At 39.4% G+C, this 23,280-nt stretch overlaps 1 protein-coding gene across 3 annotated transcripts in view; it reads left to right on the forward strand.

The window, feature by feature from the left end:
* Positions 1 to 23,280, forward strand: part of LOC143036742 (solute carrier organic anion transporter family member 4A1-like) — a 332,110-nt gene that overhangs the window by 80,861 nt on the left and 227,969 nt on the right. For all 3 annotated transcript variants that reach the window (XM_076204441.1, XM_076204433.1, XM_076204450.1), the window contains one exon: positions 22,856 to 22,968. In XM_076204441.1, coding sequence (XP_076060556.1) covers positions 22,856 to 22,968 — 113 coding nt within the window. The remainder of the gene's footprint in view (positions 1 to 22,855; positions 22,969 to 23,280) is intronic.

The raw sequence follows: 23,280 nt of genomic DNA on the forward strand, positions 1-23,280 counted from the left end.
GGAATATTCAAGGTTTTAATTCTCATCGAGAGCAGGTTGGGATTCTCTTTAAAGAACATGATGTGTCTGTTTTTTGTCTGCAAGAAACTATGCTTGGCAATTTATCCCCTAATGTTGGACTTAATTATAAATTTTACAGATCTCCTCCTATGATTGGGGGCTGTGCCCATGGAGGTACTGGTATCATTGTTAAGAAATGTGTAAACCACAGAAGTGTCCAGCTACATTCGGTGTTGCAGGCTTGTGCAGTACAAATCTTTATCACTAAATGGATCACTTTATATTCTTTATATTTGGAACCTGAACTGGAAGATCGACTCGTAGACATATATAAGCACCCCCGTCAGTTTGAGTTAAATGACCTACAATCTTTGGTTGACCAGCTCCCTGAGCCTTTTATTCTAATGGGTGACTTTAACGCCAAGCATCCTCTATGGGGTGAATCAAGGTGTGACCCCTGGGGCAATATAATTGAAGAATTTATTGATAGTAACGATGTCATTTTGATGAATGACTGTTCCAAAACTAGGTTTGATGTCTTTCACAACTCAAGTTCTGCCATAGACCTAACTATTTGTTCATCATCCTTAAGATATGACTACAGTTGGTCAATAGATGAAGAATTACATGGTAGCGACCACTGGCCTGTCCATATCAAATACTTAAAGAACACTCCCTCCTGTTGCTTACCTAAATGGAAGACAGGAGAGGCTAATTGGGAATTATTTAGGAGATCCACAGAGATTAATTATAAGACTAGTGATTTTGGTAGTAACTGTGATGCATATGACTACCTGGTAGACATGATACTCTCTGGTGCTTTCTCTTCCATTCCTAGGACAGCTGGTAAACCTCAACGCCCAGTAGTCCCCTGGTGGAGCGATGAATGTGCTATAAGCAGAATGATTACAAGAACTTGCTATAAGAGATATCGGAGATACCCTTGTTTAGTCAATAAGATAATGTACAGAAGAGCTCGAGCAAAGCAGAAGAAAATCTTCAAGAAGGCAAGGAGGGAAGCCTTCATTAAATATATTAGCGAATTGAAATATGACTCTTCCCCTACCTTAGTATGGAATAGGATTGGAAAATTACAAGGAAAGTTTACTCCATCTCCTTTACCCATTCTGAAGATAAATGACTGTTTTATATCAGATACAAGAGAAGTAGCAGAGGCTTTTGGAAGACATTATGCTGATATTTCAAGCCCACTACATTATTCAGATAATTTCAGAAGAATTAGAGCCAAGACCACAATTATTCCTCCTACCAATATGAACTCGGAGGCATATAATCTTCTCTCCACCTTGGATGAAATGGATCATGCTTTATCTCTATCCTCCCCAACCTCTCCTGGAGAGGATGACATTCTTTATTCCATGGTTGGTCACTTATCCATATTGTCGAAGAAATTCCTTTTAAATGTGCTGAACAAATTTTGGTCTTTTGGATCTTCTCCTAAATCTTGGAAGACTTCAATCATCATAGGAATCTTAAAGGCAGGAAAAGACTCTCATGACCCACAAAGTTACAGACCTATTGCTCTCACAAGCTGCATTTGTAAGATCTATGAAAGAATGGTTAATACGCGTTTAGTTTGGCTTCTGGAATCTAAAAATCTGCTATCTAACAGACAGTTTGGATTTAGAAGAAATAAGTGCACTCTGGACCCCTTACTTTTTATCACTCGTGAGATTGAGAATGCCTTCGCAATTGAGAACTCTAGCATTGGTGTGTTTTTTGACTTGAAAAATGCCTACGATACTACCTGGTGGGGAGGCATTCTGAAGCAAGTTGCAGAGTGGGGTATCGGGGGGTAATATGTTCAATTGTTTAAAGGACTTCTTATCTGACCATTATCTAAAAGTCCGAGTGGGCTCTTCTTTCTCTTGTGCATATCTTCAAGAGGAAGGGATTCCCCAAGGAAGTGTTCTGAGTCCTACACTGTTCAGCATAGCCATTAATAGTTTATTAGAACAAGTTCCCACAGGAGTTCATGGATTGGCTTATGCTGATGACTTCGCTATTGTGTGCAGCAAATCATAACATTAGAAACGGGCCAAAAGATTCAAGAGGTTATTAACTTAGCAACAGCATGGGCTAATTGCAGGGGCTTCAGATTCTCTGCTGAAAAAACCAAAGCCATAAGGTCTTCCAGACTAAGACGCAAGGAAGAAATACCAACACTATTCTTAGAGGGTGTCATATTACCGTATGAAGATGAAGTAAAATACTTGGGTCTGGTATTGGATAAAAGGTTGACATTCACAAATCACATAAACGAGGTTGTATACACTGTTAAACAGCGACTTAATATACTAAAGGTAGTGTCTGGTTTCAACTGGGGAGCAGATCGTTTAACTTTAATAAGGCTTTACCAAACATTGTGCCTTAGCAAAATGGATTACGGATGATTTATGGATCGGCATGTAAAAGTTCACTGAAGAAGCTTGATATAGTCCACAATATGGCTTTACGGATCTGTTCGGGAGCCTATAGAACATCTCCAGTGGATAGCTTGTATGTGGACGCAGGAATTCCTCCCCTGTATATTCACAGGGAGGAATTAAGCCTTAGATATATATCTCGTGTCTTGACATCCAAACAGAATCCAAACTTCAAATTTGTAAAGCAGCCGGTAGACAGAGCTCCAAGGAAAAGTACTCTGCCGAAACCTTTAGAAGTGAGATGTGAAGTTGGGACAGAGAAGGTAGGACTTGTTCCTAACACAATTGCTGAGATCACGCCTCCCAAATTCCCTCCTTGGAACCGATGCCCCACTGAAATATGTCCTCTTAAAAAGAAGAAAAATAAAATTGCTGTAGAGCTAAAAAGTGAATTTTTAGAACATTTATCAGTACATGCTGATGCCATTTTTATTTATACAGATGGATCAAAATCCCAAGATGGTGTTGGTTGTGCTGTTGTAACTGATAGCACAGTTTTAAAGAGAAAGCTGCCTGATTTTAGCTCTGTTTTTACTGCTGAACTGCAGGCAGTCAGCAACGCCCTCAAATTTGTTTTTAATTCTGTTCCGTGTGGTAGGAACGTTGTTTTTACGGATTCCATGAGCGTTTTATCCTCTGTAAATAATTTGTTGCCTCATAATTTTTTAGTGCAAGAAATACAGGAATGGCTGATTCTCATAAACAACAGAAAGAAGATAAAAGTAAACTTTTGCTGGGTGCCGTCCCATGTGGGTGTCACTGGAAACAAAAAGGCCGATGCTGCAGCCAAAGCCGCCACTAGGCTCAGCCATATAACAGACCAAAAAGTCCCACATATGGACTTGAAACAAGTGATCCATTGTTATACAATGAAGAAGTGGCAAGAGCAATGGACAAGGCTGGACGGTAGTTATAAACTAAAAGAAATTCACCCCTTAGTGAACCCTTGGAAGTGTCCTCCTTTGGACAGAAGGTCAAGCATTGTCTTGACAAGACTGAGAATTGGCCATTCCTACATTACACATAAATCTTTAATGGCAAATGGGGCAGAAAGGCTGGCCCCCCAATGTCCCACTTGCCAAGTAGTTTTGACAATAAGACACATTTTAATTCAGTGCCCTGCATTCTCTAATAAGCGCAGGGCAAATTTTTTAACAGATTTATCTTTTAAAGAAATTTTAGGGGAGGAAGCTTGTGTGAAGAATGTTTTAAAGTTTTTAAAAGACAAATTTATTTTATGAAATTTAAAATTATGTGTATGAATGCTTGTGAGTGTGTGTTGTTGAAGTGTGTTCGTGAATGTTTATTGTTTTAACTGTTTTACTTGAATTTTTTTTTTATTTATTTTTTTTTAATCTAAAAGATAAATATGCGCTGAATGGCCTACCGGCTCCGGCGCTTGGCCTTCGAGCCAAAAATTCCATAAATCAATCAACCTAAACAATTTGGCTATAGAAGTGGAAGGTCATGTAACTTAATATGTTTTTACTCAAGATTAATAGAGGTAATACAAGAAAGAGATGGCTGGGCAGATTGTGCCTTCTTGGACTTGCAGAAGGCTTTTGACAAAGTACCACAGTTGAAGTAGAGGAGGCACTGAGTGTTGAACTGTCATCAGTCCAGGACTGTCTCATAGATAACAGGCTGTCTTTACACCTCGGTAAAATGGAAAGTATTGTCTTCGCATCAAAACCCAACCTCGGGAAACACTGCGATGTACAGGTCAGATGTGGGGTTAATGTCTTGGAGTCAAAACAAGAGGTAACATATCTTGGAATACCCTTAGATCAGTTCCTTTCAGGGAATGCCATAACGGATAAGATTGTATCCAAATGTTCACATAAAGTCAAATTTTTGTACAGAAAAACAAGAAATTTTGATTTGGAAACAAAAAGCCTCTGGTCTCAGCCTTGTTACAGCATCACTTTGATTATGCTTGTAACTCTTGGTACAGTAGTCTGAGCAGAAAAAACAGTCTCGGCTACAGGTTGCACAAAATAAGATCATTAGATTCATGCTAAATTTACTTCAACGTAGTCATATTGGTATAGAAGAATTTAGCAAGGTAGGAATGTTACCTGTAAAATATCATGTCCAGTAGTTGAAACAAAACCATGTTTACAATATTGTTCATAATTCTGCTTCCTCATATGTGAGCTGTAATTTTACGTTATCTGCTGAGAACTGAACCTGGAATAGTCAAGGGTCTTTTATTGTATCTCATGCAGGTCCCTTCACCAAAAACAGCTTTCACTTCACAGGTGCTCAACTATGGAACTCACTACCTGTGTCTATTAAGAAGTCAAATAGCAAGGTTACCTTCAAGAAAACTGTCAAGGGTTACTATATGTCTCAGCTATAGACAGAGAACAGCCTTTATTTTATGTACTACTAGCTTAGTGAGGGATACCTGACTCCATGAGTAATACCATCCAAATCTGCGTTCACTCGTAACTGTTCTGACCCCCCCCCTTTTTTTTGTGTGTGTGTGTCCTTCAGAAGATAAGTTTAGTATAACAATGTTTGATGTTATAAATTGGTTTCCACCTTTGTTTTGCTAGTCACAATATGGTATATGTCTCAGGTAGGGTCCGAGAACAGTTATGATCTGACCATAATACAAGCCTGGTGAATCAGGGCACCAGGCAACAAGGTAATTGGACTTTTTCCTCATTCTCCATGTTGTTTTACTCATACAAGTACTGGTCCCTTGTACCCTACCTCTGGTGCTTCAGGTTATAATGTACTACTTCCTAGTGCTCATACTAATTGCCCATTCCGTCCTGAGATGCAGGTAGAATTTTAGAATTAATTAATAGGTGACCCTAGCTGCAATGTAGCATTCACTATAACATGTTGATACAGCTATAGAATAATGTACAGTAGAACCTCTACATATGAATTTAATTCGCACCAGGACCTACTTCATATGTTGAAATGGTCGTATGTTAAATCAAATATTCCCAGAAGAATACACTGTAATTCGTTTAATTCATCCCACAGCCCAAAAACCTATGATAACTCCTTAATAAATACTGTACTGCAGATAATTACACACAGCAATAAAACAAATGCATTACTGTATATAAGAGAGATGTAAAAAAAGAAAATTTATAAGGAAATAATCAATAAAAAGGTTTTTTTATTGTCACTTTACTTTAGAAACAGGCGAACGGAGGTGTAGGGTTGGCGATGCAGGAGACGGTAGGTGTGGGTAGAGAGGTGGTGACTGAGATATGTATCGTAACTTAGGCTTCTCTAACTTACACTAGGTGAACTTTAAACTAACTTAGCTTATATATGCGAAACTTTGATGACTTCATATGTTGGAAATTACTTCGGGTGTAGAGTCAAATATTAGATAGAATTTCACATCGTATGTTGGAAAATTCGTATGTTTAGGCAATCGTAAGTAGAGGTTCTACTGTATATCAATAATGTACTATGATATGGTACTCATACTGTTTTGTTACCATTTAACATTATTTTGTTGTTCCTTTGCTTAATGCAATTTTCCTTATTGTCATGGTGCTCAATTTTTGGTCTCAATGTCCTATGTGTTACAAACATTTTAGTAATATTAGCAAAACTATAACAATGTTTATGTGTCATGTGTACTGACTGGTATTACTCATGATTGTCTCTGGTCCCCTTAACGTTAGCCTACGTATGTTGTCTGTGTAACTTAGTGTAGAATAACAATCTAATGAGGACCACAATGGAAATAAGCATGCATGCTTTTTCGTGTTATCCTCGGCAATTCGCAATTATTATTTCGAAATATGTGTTCTTGTCATTATCTGCACTTCATGTATATTGATTCTTTGATTATGTGGTACTTTTGACAAAGTACCACATAAAAATCTAATAAGAAGAATTGAAATAATAGGAGGAATACAGAGTAAGGTACTGGAATGGATGAAAGATTTCTTAAGTGGGAGAAAAATGAGAGAGGTACTAAGAGACAAAAACTCAAACTGGGAAGATGGGATAAGTGGCATCCCACAAGGCTCTGTATTGGCTCCTTTAATGTTTGCCATATATAAAAATTATATGGATTAGGGGGTGAAGTGTTACATGAACTTCTTTGCTGATGATGCCAAATTACTTGTGAGAGCAAGCACAGAGGAAGACTACAAATCACTGCAAGAAGACATAGACAAAATATGGGAATGGAGTCAGGTGTGAAGTGAACACTTTTAAGAAATACAGTATAATGGAATTTGGAAAATGCAGAAATAGAATATTGGGTCAATATAAAATTGGTACCAAGGAAGTAAAAAAAGTTGACTCGGAAAGGGATGTGGGAGTAATTATCTCAAGTGACTTGACACCTGATGAACATGTCAATAAATTATTTGAGAGATTTTTAATTTATTAGGATCAGTGAAAGTGGCCTTCAACTACATGGATGAAGAAATGTTCAAGAAAATACTGTTTGCACTGATAAGACCTAAATTGGAGTATGCTGCAACACTATGGGCACCTAGTACAAAAAAACACAAAAAAACATAATTAGCAAGAATTCAAAGAGCAGCGGCAAAAATGGCACCTACACTCTCAAATTTGACATATGAACAAAGATTGGATAAATTACATCTATCAACACTGGAACAGAGAAGAGAAAGAGGTGCTTTGTTGAACATTTACAGAATTATGAAAGGGATGGAAGTTCTTGACAGAGACAACTTATTAAAATGGGACAGAAAAGAAACAAGAGGACATGAGAAGAAGCTAAAGAAGGACAGTTACAGAAGAGATTTAAAAAAGAATAGCTTCCCTCACAGAGTGATTTATATCTGGAACAAACTAAATGAAACAGTGAGTGCCAAAACTATAAAAGATTTTAAGAACAAACTGGATGCAGAGAGATATGAAAATGGGTCACTACAATCATAGCTCTCATCTTGTAAAATACAACTAGGTAAATACACCAGCAGCGGTTGGAGGAGGATGTCTGAAAAGAGCTCTGAAGCACTAAGCAGCGCTTCGTTGACAGAGAAATCTGAAACCAGTGCTAGTTGTGTTTACGAAAGTGGGAAGGGAGAAGTGTACAATGAATGACCCAAATGTAATAGTCTGTTTTTTTTTTTTTTTTTTTTTTTTTTTTTGTATCAATTACTCTAAAAATGGAAGAAAACAATAGTGATTTAAGAAAAAAACCAACCAACGAAGAGATACCTGGATGTAAGTAGGCTGGAATCACCACTGGGGGTGATCCCCAAAAGGACATGCCTGAATGAAACCCCAAAGACGTACCAAAGGTTTGGAAGAATTTTATTTTTGGATTTTGATAGAGAAGGTGGAACTATGAATAGTGGGATAGAAATAGAGCCCAGGTATAAAAATATAGTGAGAAATAGATCAATTTATTAGATGTAACTAACTAAAAAATGAGTATAGGGCGATGTATAAATAGATGGCCCTATTGAGAAAGGCAAATGAAGAGACAAGCCGGGAGCTAGATGATCTGAAAAAGGAACTGAATATGATCAAGGGAGAAAATGAAGATAATAAAAATGAGCCATTAAAAAAATGAAGGACCAAATAGAGGAGTGACCAAGAAAGTGGAAGAGAAGATCAAAGAAAATGTTTTCCAAGAAATAAAGAAACAGCGGAAAGTAGAACAGGAAAATAAAAAATGATCTTTTAAAGAAATAGTAGAGCAACAAGTCAAGGAAAATGCTAAGGAAATGGTAATTAAAGTAATTAAGAAAAAGGAAATTTGGTCAGGGACACAAAAAAAAAAAGTGCAAAGATGGTATGTGGAACAAGAAGGACAGGAGGAAATGGAAGGGTTACAAAAAAGGACGAGGGAGTTATATGAGAGGTACAAAGAAAAGAAAAGAAGTAAAGCACAAGGTAAAGGAGGCAAAGAGGAGAGCAGATGTAAAATGGGGTAAGAGTATGACAGAAAGTTTTGAAAGTAATAAAAAGATGTTTTGGAAAGAAATTAAGAGAGGAAGAGGAGGCAAATCAAGTAGAAAAGAAAAGGTTAAAGGTGCAGATGAAGAGATGATAATGGAAGAGAAGGCAGAAAGGGGAAGATGGGCAGAATATTTTAAGGAGTAGCTAAATGTGAAGGACGATAGGGAGGGAAACATAGTTGCAGTGGGAAATGCTAAGAAAATGACCGTGATGAGTGAGGAAAATGGAAAAATAAGGAATGATGAAGTGAAGGCAGTTGTTAAGATGATGAAAGCAGGTAAGGCACCTGGTCTGGATGGATGCCATGCAGAATATCTAAAAAAAGGAGGTACAGTGATGGTGGACTGGTTGGTGAGGTTATTTAATGTTTGCTGGAGAGAGGGTAGAGTGCTTTTTCCCTCTTACAAGGGAGGTAGCCAAAAAGAAAAAGGCATAAAATCATTCCCACCCATTCCATCCCTAAATGCACTCCACTCCCCTCCACCCTCCCTCTTATCTTAGCACCTCCTGGATGACAGGTCATCCCTGGACCTTGTCCACTGCCCTGGGTCAGAGGCAGTGTCACAAGGCACAGCACATCCACAGCAAGGCCACTTCATTAAATCGGCGACCCCCCCTCTCCGTCCCCCCCTGCAGAAAAGGAGAGGACGGGGAGAAATCACTTTGGGCTGCGTCAAATTTTGCTCACCCATACTACCTCATCCCCCATCCCCCCACCCATTCCATCTCATGCATCACAACATCATCCATATACAACCATTCTCCATTCACCCGTCTTCTGTCCTCTCCCGTCCTTCCTCAACAGACATTCCCCTCTTCCCCAAAGCCCCCTTCACCCCATCCATCCATCTCATCATAGGACATCCCCTCATGTTCACTTCCTCCACATCTGCCTTCCATACTTCTTTTACTAGTCTTTCTTCACTCATTCTTTCCATGTGTCCAAACCATACTAATACTCTTTCATCAATCCTATCTCCCAACTCCCTTTCCACCCCTGTTCTCCTTCTCACCTCCTTATTTCTTACTCTAGCCTAGTAACCCCCCATCATATTTCTCAGACACCTCATCTCAAACACATTCAAACTCCTCTCTTCCTATCATATGTTCCATGTTTCTGCCCCATACAGTACTGTTGGCACAATCACTCTTTCATACAGTCTCTTGGCATCCATTCCCAAATGTCTGTTCCTCGTTACACTTTTTAATTCACCAATGCATTTACTCGCTTCTCTCAATCTACATTCTACCTCCACCTCTACTCCACCTTTTCCTACCACATTTGCACCCAAGTATCTAAAACTATCCACTTTCTCCAGTCGCTGTCCCTTAACCCATCTAATCCAACAGGCATTAAACAGGACTGTGTTGCAAACGTCAGACAGTCCTTAAATGGGACAGCTACTTTGAGCACTAATAAAAACCGTGCCAGCATTGGTAGCACTGCCATATTTGGTCATGAGTTAAGGCCTATGGTAGTACAGTGACCATGAACACAAGAAAACTGCAAAAATAAATATAAGTGTTATGTAAGTGGAATATAAGTGTAAAATAAGTATGATATTAGTAAATAATATAAGTGTAAGAGAAGAATGTTCATGACTATAAATACTCACATGTGGGTGCGTATTGAATAACGAGTGATAAAACATATGCAACTGTAATCAGCCAATATGAGTGAAAACACGTAAAACATGTGAAAACACAAAAACATAAATATAAGTATATGTAAGTATAAGTGTAAAATAAGTATGATATTAGTAAATAATTTAAGCATAAGATAAGAATGTTCATGGCTGTATAAATACTCACATGTGTGTGTGTATTGAATAATGGGTGATAAAACATATGTAACTATAATCAGCCAATATGAGTGAAAACACGTAAAACATGTGAAAACACCTAAAAACATAAATATAAGGGTTATGTAAATGTAATATAAGTGTAAAATAAGTATGATATTAGTAAATAATATAAGTGTAAGATAAAACACCACACTGCACCCGTGCCAGAGAGGCGGAGAGTTGCCGCTATCACAATCTTCTCCAACTATCGGTTATTATTCTGAGACAACCACAGTGAGTAGAGCAATAAAAACTTGTAGGATGATGCATTGTCATGTCTACTAACAGTAGTATTTTTTCCAGAGTAATTTGTAGGAGTTGATTTTTTGATAAATGCAGTCCTAGGGGGTTGTGAATTTTGAGGCCATCGGCCCAAGCGGGTTAATGCTCAATTCCAGTCTGCTGCCACTTTCACCCCTTGTACATCTCATCACCTTTTACCCACATCTTCAGTTTCTTCTTTCACACACTCTCAAACTCTGTCGCCAACTTCCTCAATCCCTCCTCCGATCCTGCCACAAGCGCAGTGTCGTCCACAAACAACAGCTGGCTCACCTCCCACTTTTCTCCATTTTCTTTAACCATCTCCAATCCCTGACCCACCACCCTTGCATTTACCTCTCCCACCACCCCATACGTACAAGTTGAACAGCCAGGGCGACATAATGCATTCCTGACGAAGTCCCACCTTTACCTCGAACCACTCACTCTCTCCATTTCTAATCCTGACACATGCTCTACTACTCTCATAAAAACTCTTGACAGTTCCTAGATGCTTTTCTCATATCCCGAATCTCATTAAAGACATTGACAGACTGGAAAAAGTACAACGGCGAGCCACAAAACTGATTCCAAATATCAAAAATAAATCATACGAAAATCGACTAAAACACATGAATCTGTTTTCCCTAAAAAAGCGTAGACTCAGAGGTGACTTGATACAGGTCTTTCAGATTTTAAAGGGAATTGACAACATCAAAAGTGACAAAATTTTCACATTGAATGAGAATCAGACAAGAAACAATGGTTTCAAACTGTCCAGAAATAGATTCAATTTGGAAGTAGGTAGAAACAACTTTGCCAACCGTGTAGTAAATGAATGGAATAAACTTCCTGCACAGGTAGTGCAATGTAGTTCAGTTCGAAGCTTTAAGAATCAGTTAGATAAATACCTAAGTAAGATGCTGTAATGATTATAATTTATCTTATATTATTTGTTTTTGTTTTGTTATCATTTGTCTGTCTGATTTTCATTTATTATTAGTTATATGTCAATTTATTATTATTTACTATTTACCTGTTTGTTTATTATTTAACTATACCTATGCATTTATCTATGTATTTTATTTGTTATTTACATTATTATAGTTTTTATTTATCGTTTTATTATGATTTTTTTTTCGCATCCGACCTAGATATGGATCAAAAGGTCTCCTATCGGCATGCTCCGCCTTTGTAATCCTTTGTAATATCCATAAAACCTCCCACAGTGCCTTACTGTCTACCCTGTCTTAAGCCTTTTCCAGATCCATAAAAGCCCAAAACAACATCCTTCCCCTTTCCTATAGCTTTCTCACATATGTCTTACCACAAAAATCTGATGTACACAACCTCTACCCATCCTAAATCCACACTGTTCCTCACCAATTACTCCCTCTGTTCCTCTCCTAATCCTCTCAATCAAGATCCTCCCATAAGCCTTCCCAACTACACTTAAGCTAATCCCTCTAAAACTACTACATTCACACTTGTCCCCTTTTCCCTTGTAAAGTGGAACTATACAGGCACTCCTCCAGTCCTCCGGCACTTTACCCTCTCTCCAGCAAACATTAAATAACCTCACCAGCCAGTCCACCATCACTGTACCTCCTTTTTTTAGACATTCTGCATGACATCCATCCAGACCAGGTGCCTTACCTGCTTTCATCATCTTAACAACTGCCTTCACTTCATCCTTCCTTATTTCTCCTCCATTTTCCTCACTGATCACGGTCATTTTCTTAGCGATTCCCACTGCAGCTATCTTTCCCTCCCTATCCTCCTTCACATTTAGCAACTCCCTAAAATATTCTGTCCATCTTCCCCTTACTGCCTTCTCTTCCATTATCATCTCTCCATCTGCACCTTTTACCTTTTCTTCTCAACTTGATTTGCCTCCTCTTCCTCTCCTGGTTTCTTTCCAAAACATCTTTTTATTACTTTCAAAATTTTCTGTCATACTCTTATCCCATTTCACATCTGCTCTCCTCTTTGCCTCCTTTACCTTTTGCTTTACTTCTCTTTTCTTTCCTTTGTACCTCTCATATGACTCCCTCGTCCTATTTTGAAACCAATCTGAGAAATCTCGTTTCTTCTCTTCTACAACCTTCCTTGTTTCCTCATCCCACCTCTCACTACCCTTCCTTCTATTTCCTAGCACCTCCCTACCTTTTGTCCTTTTCCTGTATCTCCATCTATCCTCCACTCTCAACTTACCTTCCACCAAAAAATGATCTGATATTCCCCCACCCTCTCCCCTTAGCACATGTACATCCTTAACTCTTCCTATTATACTCCTATCTACCACTACATAGTCCATTAACGGTCTTTCTACCACCCTTCCATCCAGTACCCTCTCCCATGTGTACTTATGCTTGACTTTCTTCCGAAACACTGTATTTGCAATCATCAACTCTAGACACATCTCCACCATCAACTTTCCACTACAATTCTTTCCTGGAACTCCACATTTCCCAACCACTCTGTCAATTGGTTCATTTCCTACCCTAGCATTAAGGTCTCCCAGTACTATTACATTGACATTTCTCCCTAATCCCTCTATGCACTCATTTAAATCTATCCAAAAGGCCTCCCTTTCTTCTACACTCTTCTCACTGTCAGGCCCATATGCACTTATAAAAACCCATATCTCCTTTCCTAGTTTCACCCTCATCCACATTATCCTTGAGGAAACCTCCTTCCACTCCACTATACGTTTACGTATCTCTTCACTTACTAGTATAGCCACCCCTTCTTTCCCTCACCCTCTCTTCACTCCTGATAACCTCCCACCTATACTCCCAAACTTACACTTGCCCTTCCCTCTCAACTTAGTTTCACTCAAAGCCAACATATCTTTCTCACAAACATACTACCTATCTCTTCCCTTTTACTCTCATCTGTACCACATCCACGCGCATTAAAAGACCCAAACCTTAGGATGCTGGTTGGAAAACTCCTAGACCCTCTTATGCCTTTCATTTTTTTAGGAATGTCCCCTGTGGGGCTACAGGGAGAAGGATGCCTGGTCCCAATCCCCATCCCTTTTTTCTAGCCTCTTACACTCCAAGTGGAAATACTTTTTGGCAGTATTCTTTTGCCCCCACCATAGGGTAGGTAGGCAAAAAAGGAAATGAATATTCAGAGAAATTGTTCAGGACAGTAACAAGGAATTGGGGGACAGCATAACGGAGGGACAGTTGTAGTATAAAAGTGTCATCATTTCTCTATGAACAGAGTTTTCCTTTATCACAGACAAAATGATGTGTGGCTCTGGTCCATAGGGGTGTCCCATATAGACCCTAAAGTATCAACTGCATGCTAATTTGCCACAATAACATGCAGCCAATACCCCAATATACTGAATCCAAATCAATTTGGATTTAGACAAAGAAGATCATGTGCAACAAAGTTGATCTGCTTCTACTCGAGACTAATAGAAATAATACAAAAAAGGGATGGACGGGTGAACTGCTTTTCTAGATCTATGAAAAGCATTTGGTAAAGTACCACATAAAAAACTAATAAGAAAAATAGAATCAATAGGTGGTATCAAAGGAAAATTATTGGATTGGATGGAAGACTTCTTGACTGGGAGGAAAATGAGGGTAGTAATTAGAGACAAATACTCAACTTGCGAGGTCCTGGAGCTGCAGCGTCTACATCGTGGGACCACCCCCCAACCCCAAGAGTTGGGGGCCAAACGGCAGCAACAACCCCTGGCCACCGGCTCTACGCAGGTGGCACCGATCCCCAAGAGGAGCTACGCCTACCTTGGGGAGTACCACAATCCTTTTTCCCAACATGCAATATTACGTTTTTTTCTGCACCGAGGGGTGATTTTCCGGCGATCCCCCCTCTTCTTCTACTTTTAGCTGGAGATGTAGAGAGCAATCCTGGGCCCACCACAAAATACACATGCCCAACATGCTCTAAACCCATTACTTCGAGCAGACAGACAAAGGGCTCAGTTCAGTGCAATATGTGCAAAAACTGGGCCCACCTCACTTGTACAACACTTGCTGACACAAAGCAATACACAAACACTTGGACATGTTCTACCTGCCCTCCAGTAACCCCACTACCACCTCCCCAACCACAGCCAGCACCCTCACCCACTCCCAATTTCCCTCTGCCCTTACCCCCGATTAGTACTCCCCTTCCTTTGTCCCCGATCTCTCCTTTCCCCCCCACTGACCCAGATCCTAAACCTTCCCCACTACCACCCCAACCTCAACCCCAAACGGCAACATACAACACATACAAAACACACAACATCAACATATTACAACACAACATTGACAGTATTAACACGAAAAAACATGAACTTGAACACTTCCTTAAACAACACAACATACACATTGCGATTTTACAAGAAACAAAACTAAGACACTCACACAAAACACCATCATTTCATAATTACACCACCATCAGACAAGACCGGACTGACGGCTATGGCGGTGGACTCATCACCCTGATCCACCACTCCATCTGTTTTGTGGACACAAGTGCCACAACCAAAATTCTCCTCCCTACCACAGATAACACAACAGAAATCCAATCCATTCGAATCCGCACAGGCAACAAATCAACACTGACAATAGTTAACATGTACATTCCCCCCCAACCCTGACACAGACAGAGGGCTTGATATACAGACTCAGTTTGACTCATTGACTATCATGAACAACACACATAATCATACACATATCCCACACCAAGCCCTCTTCACTCCCTCCTCTCCTGATATCACCTTTTGCTCCCCCTGCCTAACCCCAACAACATCATGGAGAGTGGTCGGAACCCTTGGTTCTGACCACCTTCCAATCATCATCACCACCAAAACAAGATGCACCCTAGTTGGCCACAGACACATTTACACCAATTACAAGAGAGCTAACTGGGAAGCTTTTACTGAAGAGACAGAACAACATTTTGAAACACTTAACAGTACACCAATCACAAACATAAACAATGCTGTGCACACTTTTAATACAATCATACAAAATGCAGACAAGAGATACATCCCTAGAGGCAACAGAAAATCACACAACCCCAACTTCACACCAGAAATCCAAAGCCTCATCAGACAACGTGACACACTTAAACACGGTACCCCCACACCTATCCCTCAAAACATAGCAGACCAAATACAAACACTAAACACTGTAATTGCCAATAAAATACATGAACAAAAAACACAAAACTGGCAAAACTTTATCAATACACTTGATCACAAAACAAACACCAGCAAATTGTACAAAACACTCAACAGCATTACACTATCCAACAGTAACACTACACGCTTTCACGCAGCAATAATCACAACAACAGATAATCTACCCTCAAACAGACAACAAGCAAACGCACTCATACGTCATTTTGCACAGACAAGCCATCTCACTTCTCACCCTGACGACCGACGCACCATTCGACGTAAGAAAGACTTTCCCACAGACTCAGACTATATACCCTTCATAGACAGTCAGACAAAACTCATAATACATAGTCTCAAGCACTCATCTGCCTGTGGCCCTGATAACATAAGCAACATCCACCTAAAACACATGGACCACAAGGTATACATACACTCACAAACATTGCAAACTACAGCTATTCACACAACACTATACCCGACATCTGGAAGCATGGTAAAATAATCACTTTTCCAAAACCGAACAAAGACCCAACAATCCCAACATCGCACCGCCCAATCACACTTCTCTGCACCCCCTCTAAAGTCATTGAACGCCTAATACTTAAACTTGTCACACCACATATTCCCCTTGCTGACTCACAACACTGTTTTAGACCACTACACTCCACAAACACTCTTCTGACAAACCTCACACAAAGAATTTTAGATGGCATCAATTCAGATAGGCCCCACCAAAGAACACTTCTTATAACATTAGACATTAGTAAAGTTTGTGATGCTATCCCCCGCCACAACCTAACAAATAAGATATATAACACAGAAGACATGCACAATAACACTAAAAGATGGCTGGCCAATTATCTGGCAGGTAGGAATGCTTACGTGTCATATAATGGCCAATCATCGCACATCAGAAACATTAAGAACAGAGTACCACAGGGCTCAGTTCTATCCCCCACACTATTTAATCTATACATGCATGACTTACCCACGCCAGACACCTCAGAAATACAAATCTCTTCCTATGCAGACGACATAACAATCATATGCACACATCGTAACACAGACATAGCTGCAGAAATAATCCAGCCATACCTTGACACACTCAACACATGGTTCATCACAAACAGACTCAAAATAGCTCCAACCAAATCTACAGCAACACTTCTCACCAACTGGACAAAAGAACACAAATACATACCTCATCTCTACATCAACAACACTCTAATACCACACACAAACACACCGAAAATTCTTAGTGTAACATACGATACATCCATGTCTTTCAAACAACACATCACAAACATAAAAAACAAATGCACTCCCAGACTTAACGCACTTAAGTCAATCACTGGAACAACATTTGGACAAAACAAAGAAACTAATATAACAATATACAAACAATGCATACGCTCAGTGTTGAATTATGCGAGTCCTGCATGGGCTCCTAATCTCAGTGAGACACACCACAACACCCTTCAAATCATACAAAACAAAGCTCTAAAAACAATTACAGGCTGCACAAATACAACACCTACAGACCATTTACACCATGAAACGAAAGTCCTCAAAGTCAAGGACCACCTCGACATGAGAGGCACACAAACACTTGCCGCAGCCACCACAAACACATTACACCCACTACACTACATGGCAGAACACCCACACACACCAAGAAACATTAAAACAACACCCAAAGACCTTTATCACGCACAGATACTCTCTTCTCTTCCTCCACAACCACCAAATACCAGTCTCCGGAAACATATTCATAATCATATCACTCACTGCTCCATTAACACATGGAAAGACAACACACTGCTGCATGCCAGACCCCCTGATATCCACCCTTCTGAATCCTCTCCCCCACGAAAGGCCAGACTGCGGTGCGGTCACCACCCAGCACTTCTAAGCTACCAGAAGAGGCTGGATGACCGTGTTGTGAACAGCTGCCCAGGATGTAACACTTCACCCCATACCATACAACACATAATGGAAGACTGCATTATACACAATCATGCACGCAAACAACACAACATACGCTCTATAAAGGATTTGTGGGAAAACCCAGTTTCGGCTATGGCATTCCTTGGGGAGACGGGACTGCTCGGACAGACAGTCTAGGGAATGACAACAACAACTCAACTTGCGAAGAAATGATAAGTGGTGTCCTGCAGGGTTATCAAAAGTAGCTGAGTTAAACATCTGGAAGAAAATATACTGAATCCAAATAAATTTGGATCTAGACAAGGAAAATCATGTACAAACTTGATCTGCTTCCATTTGAGACTAATAAAAATAATACAAAAAAGGGATGGATGGGTGGACTGTGCTTTTCTAGATCTACAAAAAGTATTTGATAAAGTACCACACAAGAAACAAATAAGAAAAATGGAATCAATAGGTGGTATCAAAGGAAAATTATTGGAATGGATGGAAGACTTCTAGACTGGGAGGAAAATAAGGGTAGTAATTAGAGACAAATACTGAAACTGGGAAGAAATGATAAGTGGTGTCCCACAAGGTTCGGTATTGGCTCCAATCATGTTTGCCTTATATACAAATGACATGGATGAAGGAGTGGAATGTTATATGAACTTCTTCACAGATGACTCAAAAATACTAAAGAAAGTGAGTACAGAGGAGATTGTAAATCGTTATAGATAGACCTAGACAAAATCCAGAAATGGAGTCAAAAATGGGAAGTGAATTTTAATATGAGGAAGTGTAGTATAATGGAGTTTTGAAAAATTAAAATTGAATATTGAGAAATTATAAAATTGGTGAAGAAGTCAAATGAAAATGACCGAGGAGTAATAATCAGCAAAGACACGTCACCGGACAAACATATCAATAAAATAGTCGGGGAAACCTTCAAACTATTAAGGTAACTGAAAATGGCATTTGACTATTTGGATAAGGAAATTATTTAAAAAATATTAGTTACACTAGTAAGACCAAAACTGAAGTATGCTGCAACACTATGGACACCCAGTACTAAAAAGAATATAAAGAAATTAGAAAGAATACAAAGAGCAATGACAAAGATGGCACCAACACTCCAATTTAACATATGAACAAAGATTGTCCAAATTGGAACTACCAACTCGGGAACAAAGAAGAGAAAGAGGCAATCTACTATTTATAGAATATGAAAGGAATGGATTTATTAAGATGGAACAACAGAAAACCAAAAGGGCATAGCTCCCTTCCCATATAATACAACTAGGTAAATACATTAAATGTACGGAAAAAGATTGTGAATTGCTACAGAGAGACCTAGACAAGGTCTGGGAATGGAGTCAGAAGTGGGAAGTGAATTTTAACATTAAGAAATGTAGTATAATGGACTTTGGAAGAAGTAAAAAAAAATATCAGAACAAAATAAAATTGGTGCAAAGAAAGTAAAGAAAGTTGGTTCCGAAAAGGACCTAGGAGTAATAATCACCGAAGACATGTCCCCAGACAAGCAGATAAACAAAATAGTTGGAGAAACCTACAATTGAGTAAGATCAATAGAGGTGGCTTTAAACTACTTGGATGAAATAATGGTAAAGAAAATACTAGTCACACTGATAAGACCAAGATTTGAGTACGCCGTGACACTCAGGACACCCAGTACAAAAAATAATACAAGGAAAAATAGAAGGAATCAAAAGAGCAATGAGTCCCCCCTGGGGCTGCTCTATTCTGTGGGGGAGTGACCCCAGGCTCTTGCCTCCATGTGGAGGGGGTGGGGATGGCTGTTGGCAGTTGCATGCTGGGGGGCCAGCTACCTATGACCCTCAGTATGAGCCTCGACCATTGTAAAATAGACTTTTATACCCGCATTTCTTAACCCACCCATTATCTTCTCTTCCCCTTGCCCAACTTTCTACCCCCTCTTATTCTATCATGATTGACCCTCCTGATGACATGGTCAAAATTTTGAAGCCTCTCAATAACAAACTTCTTAAATGTACAATCATTATAAGTCAAACTTTTCATTCATAATCACTATGAAGAAAGTCCTATGGCGATGCCTAGTGATGATAGGGGCAGGAGAAGGTGATCTCTGAGAGCCTCTAGTCACAAATTGCACATAGGCGATGTGGGCAAGATAGTCATTCTGTGTTGGGATGGAGGCAACATCACAGCTCGGCAGCTACCCACATGACTGAGGAGCCCTGTTCAGGACCCACTCTGCTCACCCCACATGGGGAGGGGGCTAGAAAAGGTGCCCTAAATATAGTTTGCCACATTTCCATCTGACTGGGGAACCACCCCCAGTAAGGTCATCCTCATTGCAGTCAAGATGCAGAAAAATCTCAAGCACAGATGACGACCTGAGGCTCGAAAAAAGACCCTTTTCTTTGACATCCCTAATACAGACAGTAATATAAGACAATTGAAAGTTGTGCACATAGAAGATATTCCAATGCAGTGTAACTATGATGATATATCTACTCTACTGAGCAAATTTGGAACTTTAGTAGAAATCCGCCTGAAATTTCTTGACATTGAGAAAAAATGGGAAGCTTGGGTAATATTTGAAAAGTATGAAGATGCCTTTAACCTGAGCAGAAACATCAATACCTTGAAAATTTACAGTTCTTTAGTCAGAGGAGCCTTAACAGATAAGGTTCCTAAAAATCTAGATGTATGTAAACCTGCAGAATGGAATTCAGATGACCATCAAGATAATACTATAAAAGAAAGAATCCCCCAACATCCTATGTGGATAGTAATTAAGGCTAAGGAAGAAAATTTAATTACTATAATTCAATAGATACCTTCAACAGAGGGTAGGTGGCATTAAAAATGGAGATATAACAAGATTTGGTAAGAATTCAATACTTGTTCATGCCAAATCAAAGACACAATCCAAGATGCTCTGTATGATGAATATTGAAAATAGTGATATAATAGAAAAGATTAGTCCTCACCAAAATTTTAGTTATGGAAGAGGTGTTATCCATGATGAAGACTTGTATGAATTGACTAAACTAGAAATATTAGAAATGTGCCCTACAACTATTTGGAAAGTGAAAAAGATCCCAAACAGTAATGTGATTATACTTACTTTTGAGGATAGCAATATACCGACTCATATAGCAATTGAAAATGAAAGAGTGAGAATTAGACCTTTCCATCCTAAAGCTCTACAATGCTATAATTGTTTTAAATTTGGCCATCCATCAAAGATATGTAAGAATAATGAGGTATGTGGTAATTGCTCTGGCCCAACACATGGCCAATGCTCAGATATTCCCAAATGTATCAATTTTTCAATTGGATCACAAACCAGTTGATATAGTATGTAAAGAATATAAATTTGAAACAGCAGCAGTAAATAAAGCTTATACTGATCATATGATAGGACATGCTAAGCGACTCTTACGAAGAAAAAAGAGCTATGCAAACGCTCTTACTACCCCAAGAAATCCACCTCATTGTACAAACCTCTCTACTACAAATGAGACTTCAATCTCTTGGGTAACAACCCAACATTCAAGGCCAGAAAATCAACATACTTTCGTGTGAACACCAAACACAAAGACAGATATTCTACCTCCAGATTACAAAAATGCCTTGCATAGTAAAGAGGTGCAACCCACCAATTCCCTTCCATCTTCCAGTGTAGAGTCTCAGGCAGAATCTGCAAACGCTCCTACTACCCCAAGAAATCCACCTTGTTCTACAAATCCCCCCCACCATAAATGACCCCCTTGAGGCCCAGTACTTTGATGTAGTAGGGGGGGGGGGGCTTGCGTGTAGCAAGGATGGGCTGAGCTGTGCTAGCCAGGTGCAACCATACTGGAGAGGTCAGCAATAAGCTACCTGATGAAATCTGAGCCAACATATTTTTGTTGACGACCCTAGCTTGTCTTTGACCATGGACTGGAATGCTCATAGGATTTGCCGCCCTCACTGTATGACAGTTTTAGGATGAAGTTTTTGGGCTAGTGAATAGATAGGGGGTACCCTCACCCTTTTCCTTTGTGAATTCCCCTATCTCTATACTTCATATTTGCTACCCTGCTCTTCTTTTTCACCATCTTTCTCTAATACTTGTTAAGGAAGGTTCTAGTATCTTGGTGCCTCCCAAGCTACATGTCTGAACCCAGTCAAGTGGGGATGTATATTAAAGTATGATTGTAGTATTTCTGTGGCTCTGCATTACATTGTGTGTATGTAATTGTAATGTTGTCTGCATAAGAAGTGATTTGTATGTCTGGGGTGTGGGTATTAACCTAATTGTAGTACATAGGAAAGGAGCAACACTCATTGAGTCCCATCACTTATTCTCTAATTTTCTAACATACCTAGACTCAAATTCATGTACGGTTCCAACTTAATCTATATCCTTGATTTCCAGTTATCATATTTAGATTTGAACTCTTGTATTCTATGTGGTCTGAGGTGTTTTAGGTGGATGTTACTTATATTATCTGGACCACAAGTGCTTGAGGTTATGGATTATATGCTTCATCTAGCTGTCTGTGAAGAGTGTGTAGTCTGAGTCTGTGGGGAAGTCTTTTTTACATCGGATGATGTTTAGGTTTTCAGGGTGAGTGATAAGATTGCTTGTCTGTGCAGAGTATTTATGAAAGTGTATGTTTGAGGGTAGTGTGACTTGTTATGGTGATTGCTACATGAGTGTGGTGCATTTTCCTAATTATAGTTTACAAGAAAAGAGCAGTGCTCATTGGGTACAGTCTCCTTTTCTTTAATATTTTTTTTTATCATACCTAACCCCAAAGTATTGTTGTTGGATAGTGTGATGCTGTTGAGTGTCTGGTACATTTTTTGGTTTTGGTTTTGGGACTTGACAAATACTTGCTAACTCAGTGTTTTTTGTTCATGTATTGTATTTTTTATCTCAGTATTAAGTGTTTGCACGTGGTCTTATGTTCTGAGGATAGCTGGTGGGGTGGCATGTTTGAGTATGTTGCAGTGTTTTAGGAGACCTTAAATTTCTGACAAGAGCAGTACGGTAGGAGTGACCTTTCATCCATGAAGTGCTAAGGTGGAAGGACAAATTGGTTTTTGGATGTTATTTTTGTAAATACTGATTGTCTCATGGGGTTTGATGTGTTGCAGTGTTCATGTCTTCATAATAGATGGGTTAAAGGCAATGGTACTAATCAGTGGGTTAATCCTTATTACCTGTCACTGCACTTCCAATATAGAATAGCAAATTCTACTCCTATGTATTTTCCTCTGTCACACCTGCACAGGAGCTAAAGCACTAGCATTGGAGCGTGAGTCTGAGGCCTACGGTGGAAAGGGGAGTACTCATTCAACAAGCAACGCCTTTGGCAGATTATGTGATCTGCCCGGAGCTTCCAAGGTGAGATTTTTGTTTTTGTTTTAGTTGTTTGGTCTTTATCTTGAATACCAACAGGTGATTTTATTCAGCTCCAATGTAGCCTTCTAGTAGAGAAGGGATTAACACTTGGGATCAACATAAATGATAGCCTGACAATTGAACATTATATTCTTTATGGGCTGGGTAGTGGGGCTCAGTGGTATAGCAATGTTTTGCATTGCAAGGTCCCAGGTTTGTACTCAGCCTAACCCCACTGGTCACTGCTCTGCTCCAAATGAGTACTGATATCCACTGAGGAATCAAGGTGGAAGGGAATGGGCCACATACTGGATT

The sequence above is a fragment of the Oratosquilla oratoria genome, chromosome 2 (assembly GCF_046742065.1).
Source record: "Oratosquilla oratoria isolate Oo_2021 chromosome 2, ASM4674206v1, whole genome shotgun sequence".
In the NCBI taxonomy this organism is placed as follows: domain Eukaryota; kingdom Metazoa; phylum Arthropoda; class Malacostraca; order Stomatopoda; family Squillidae; genus Oratosquilla; species Oratosquilla oratoria.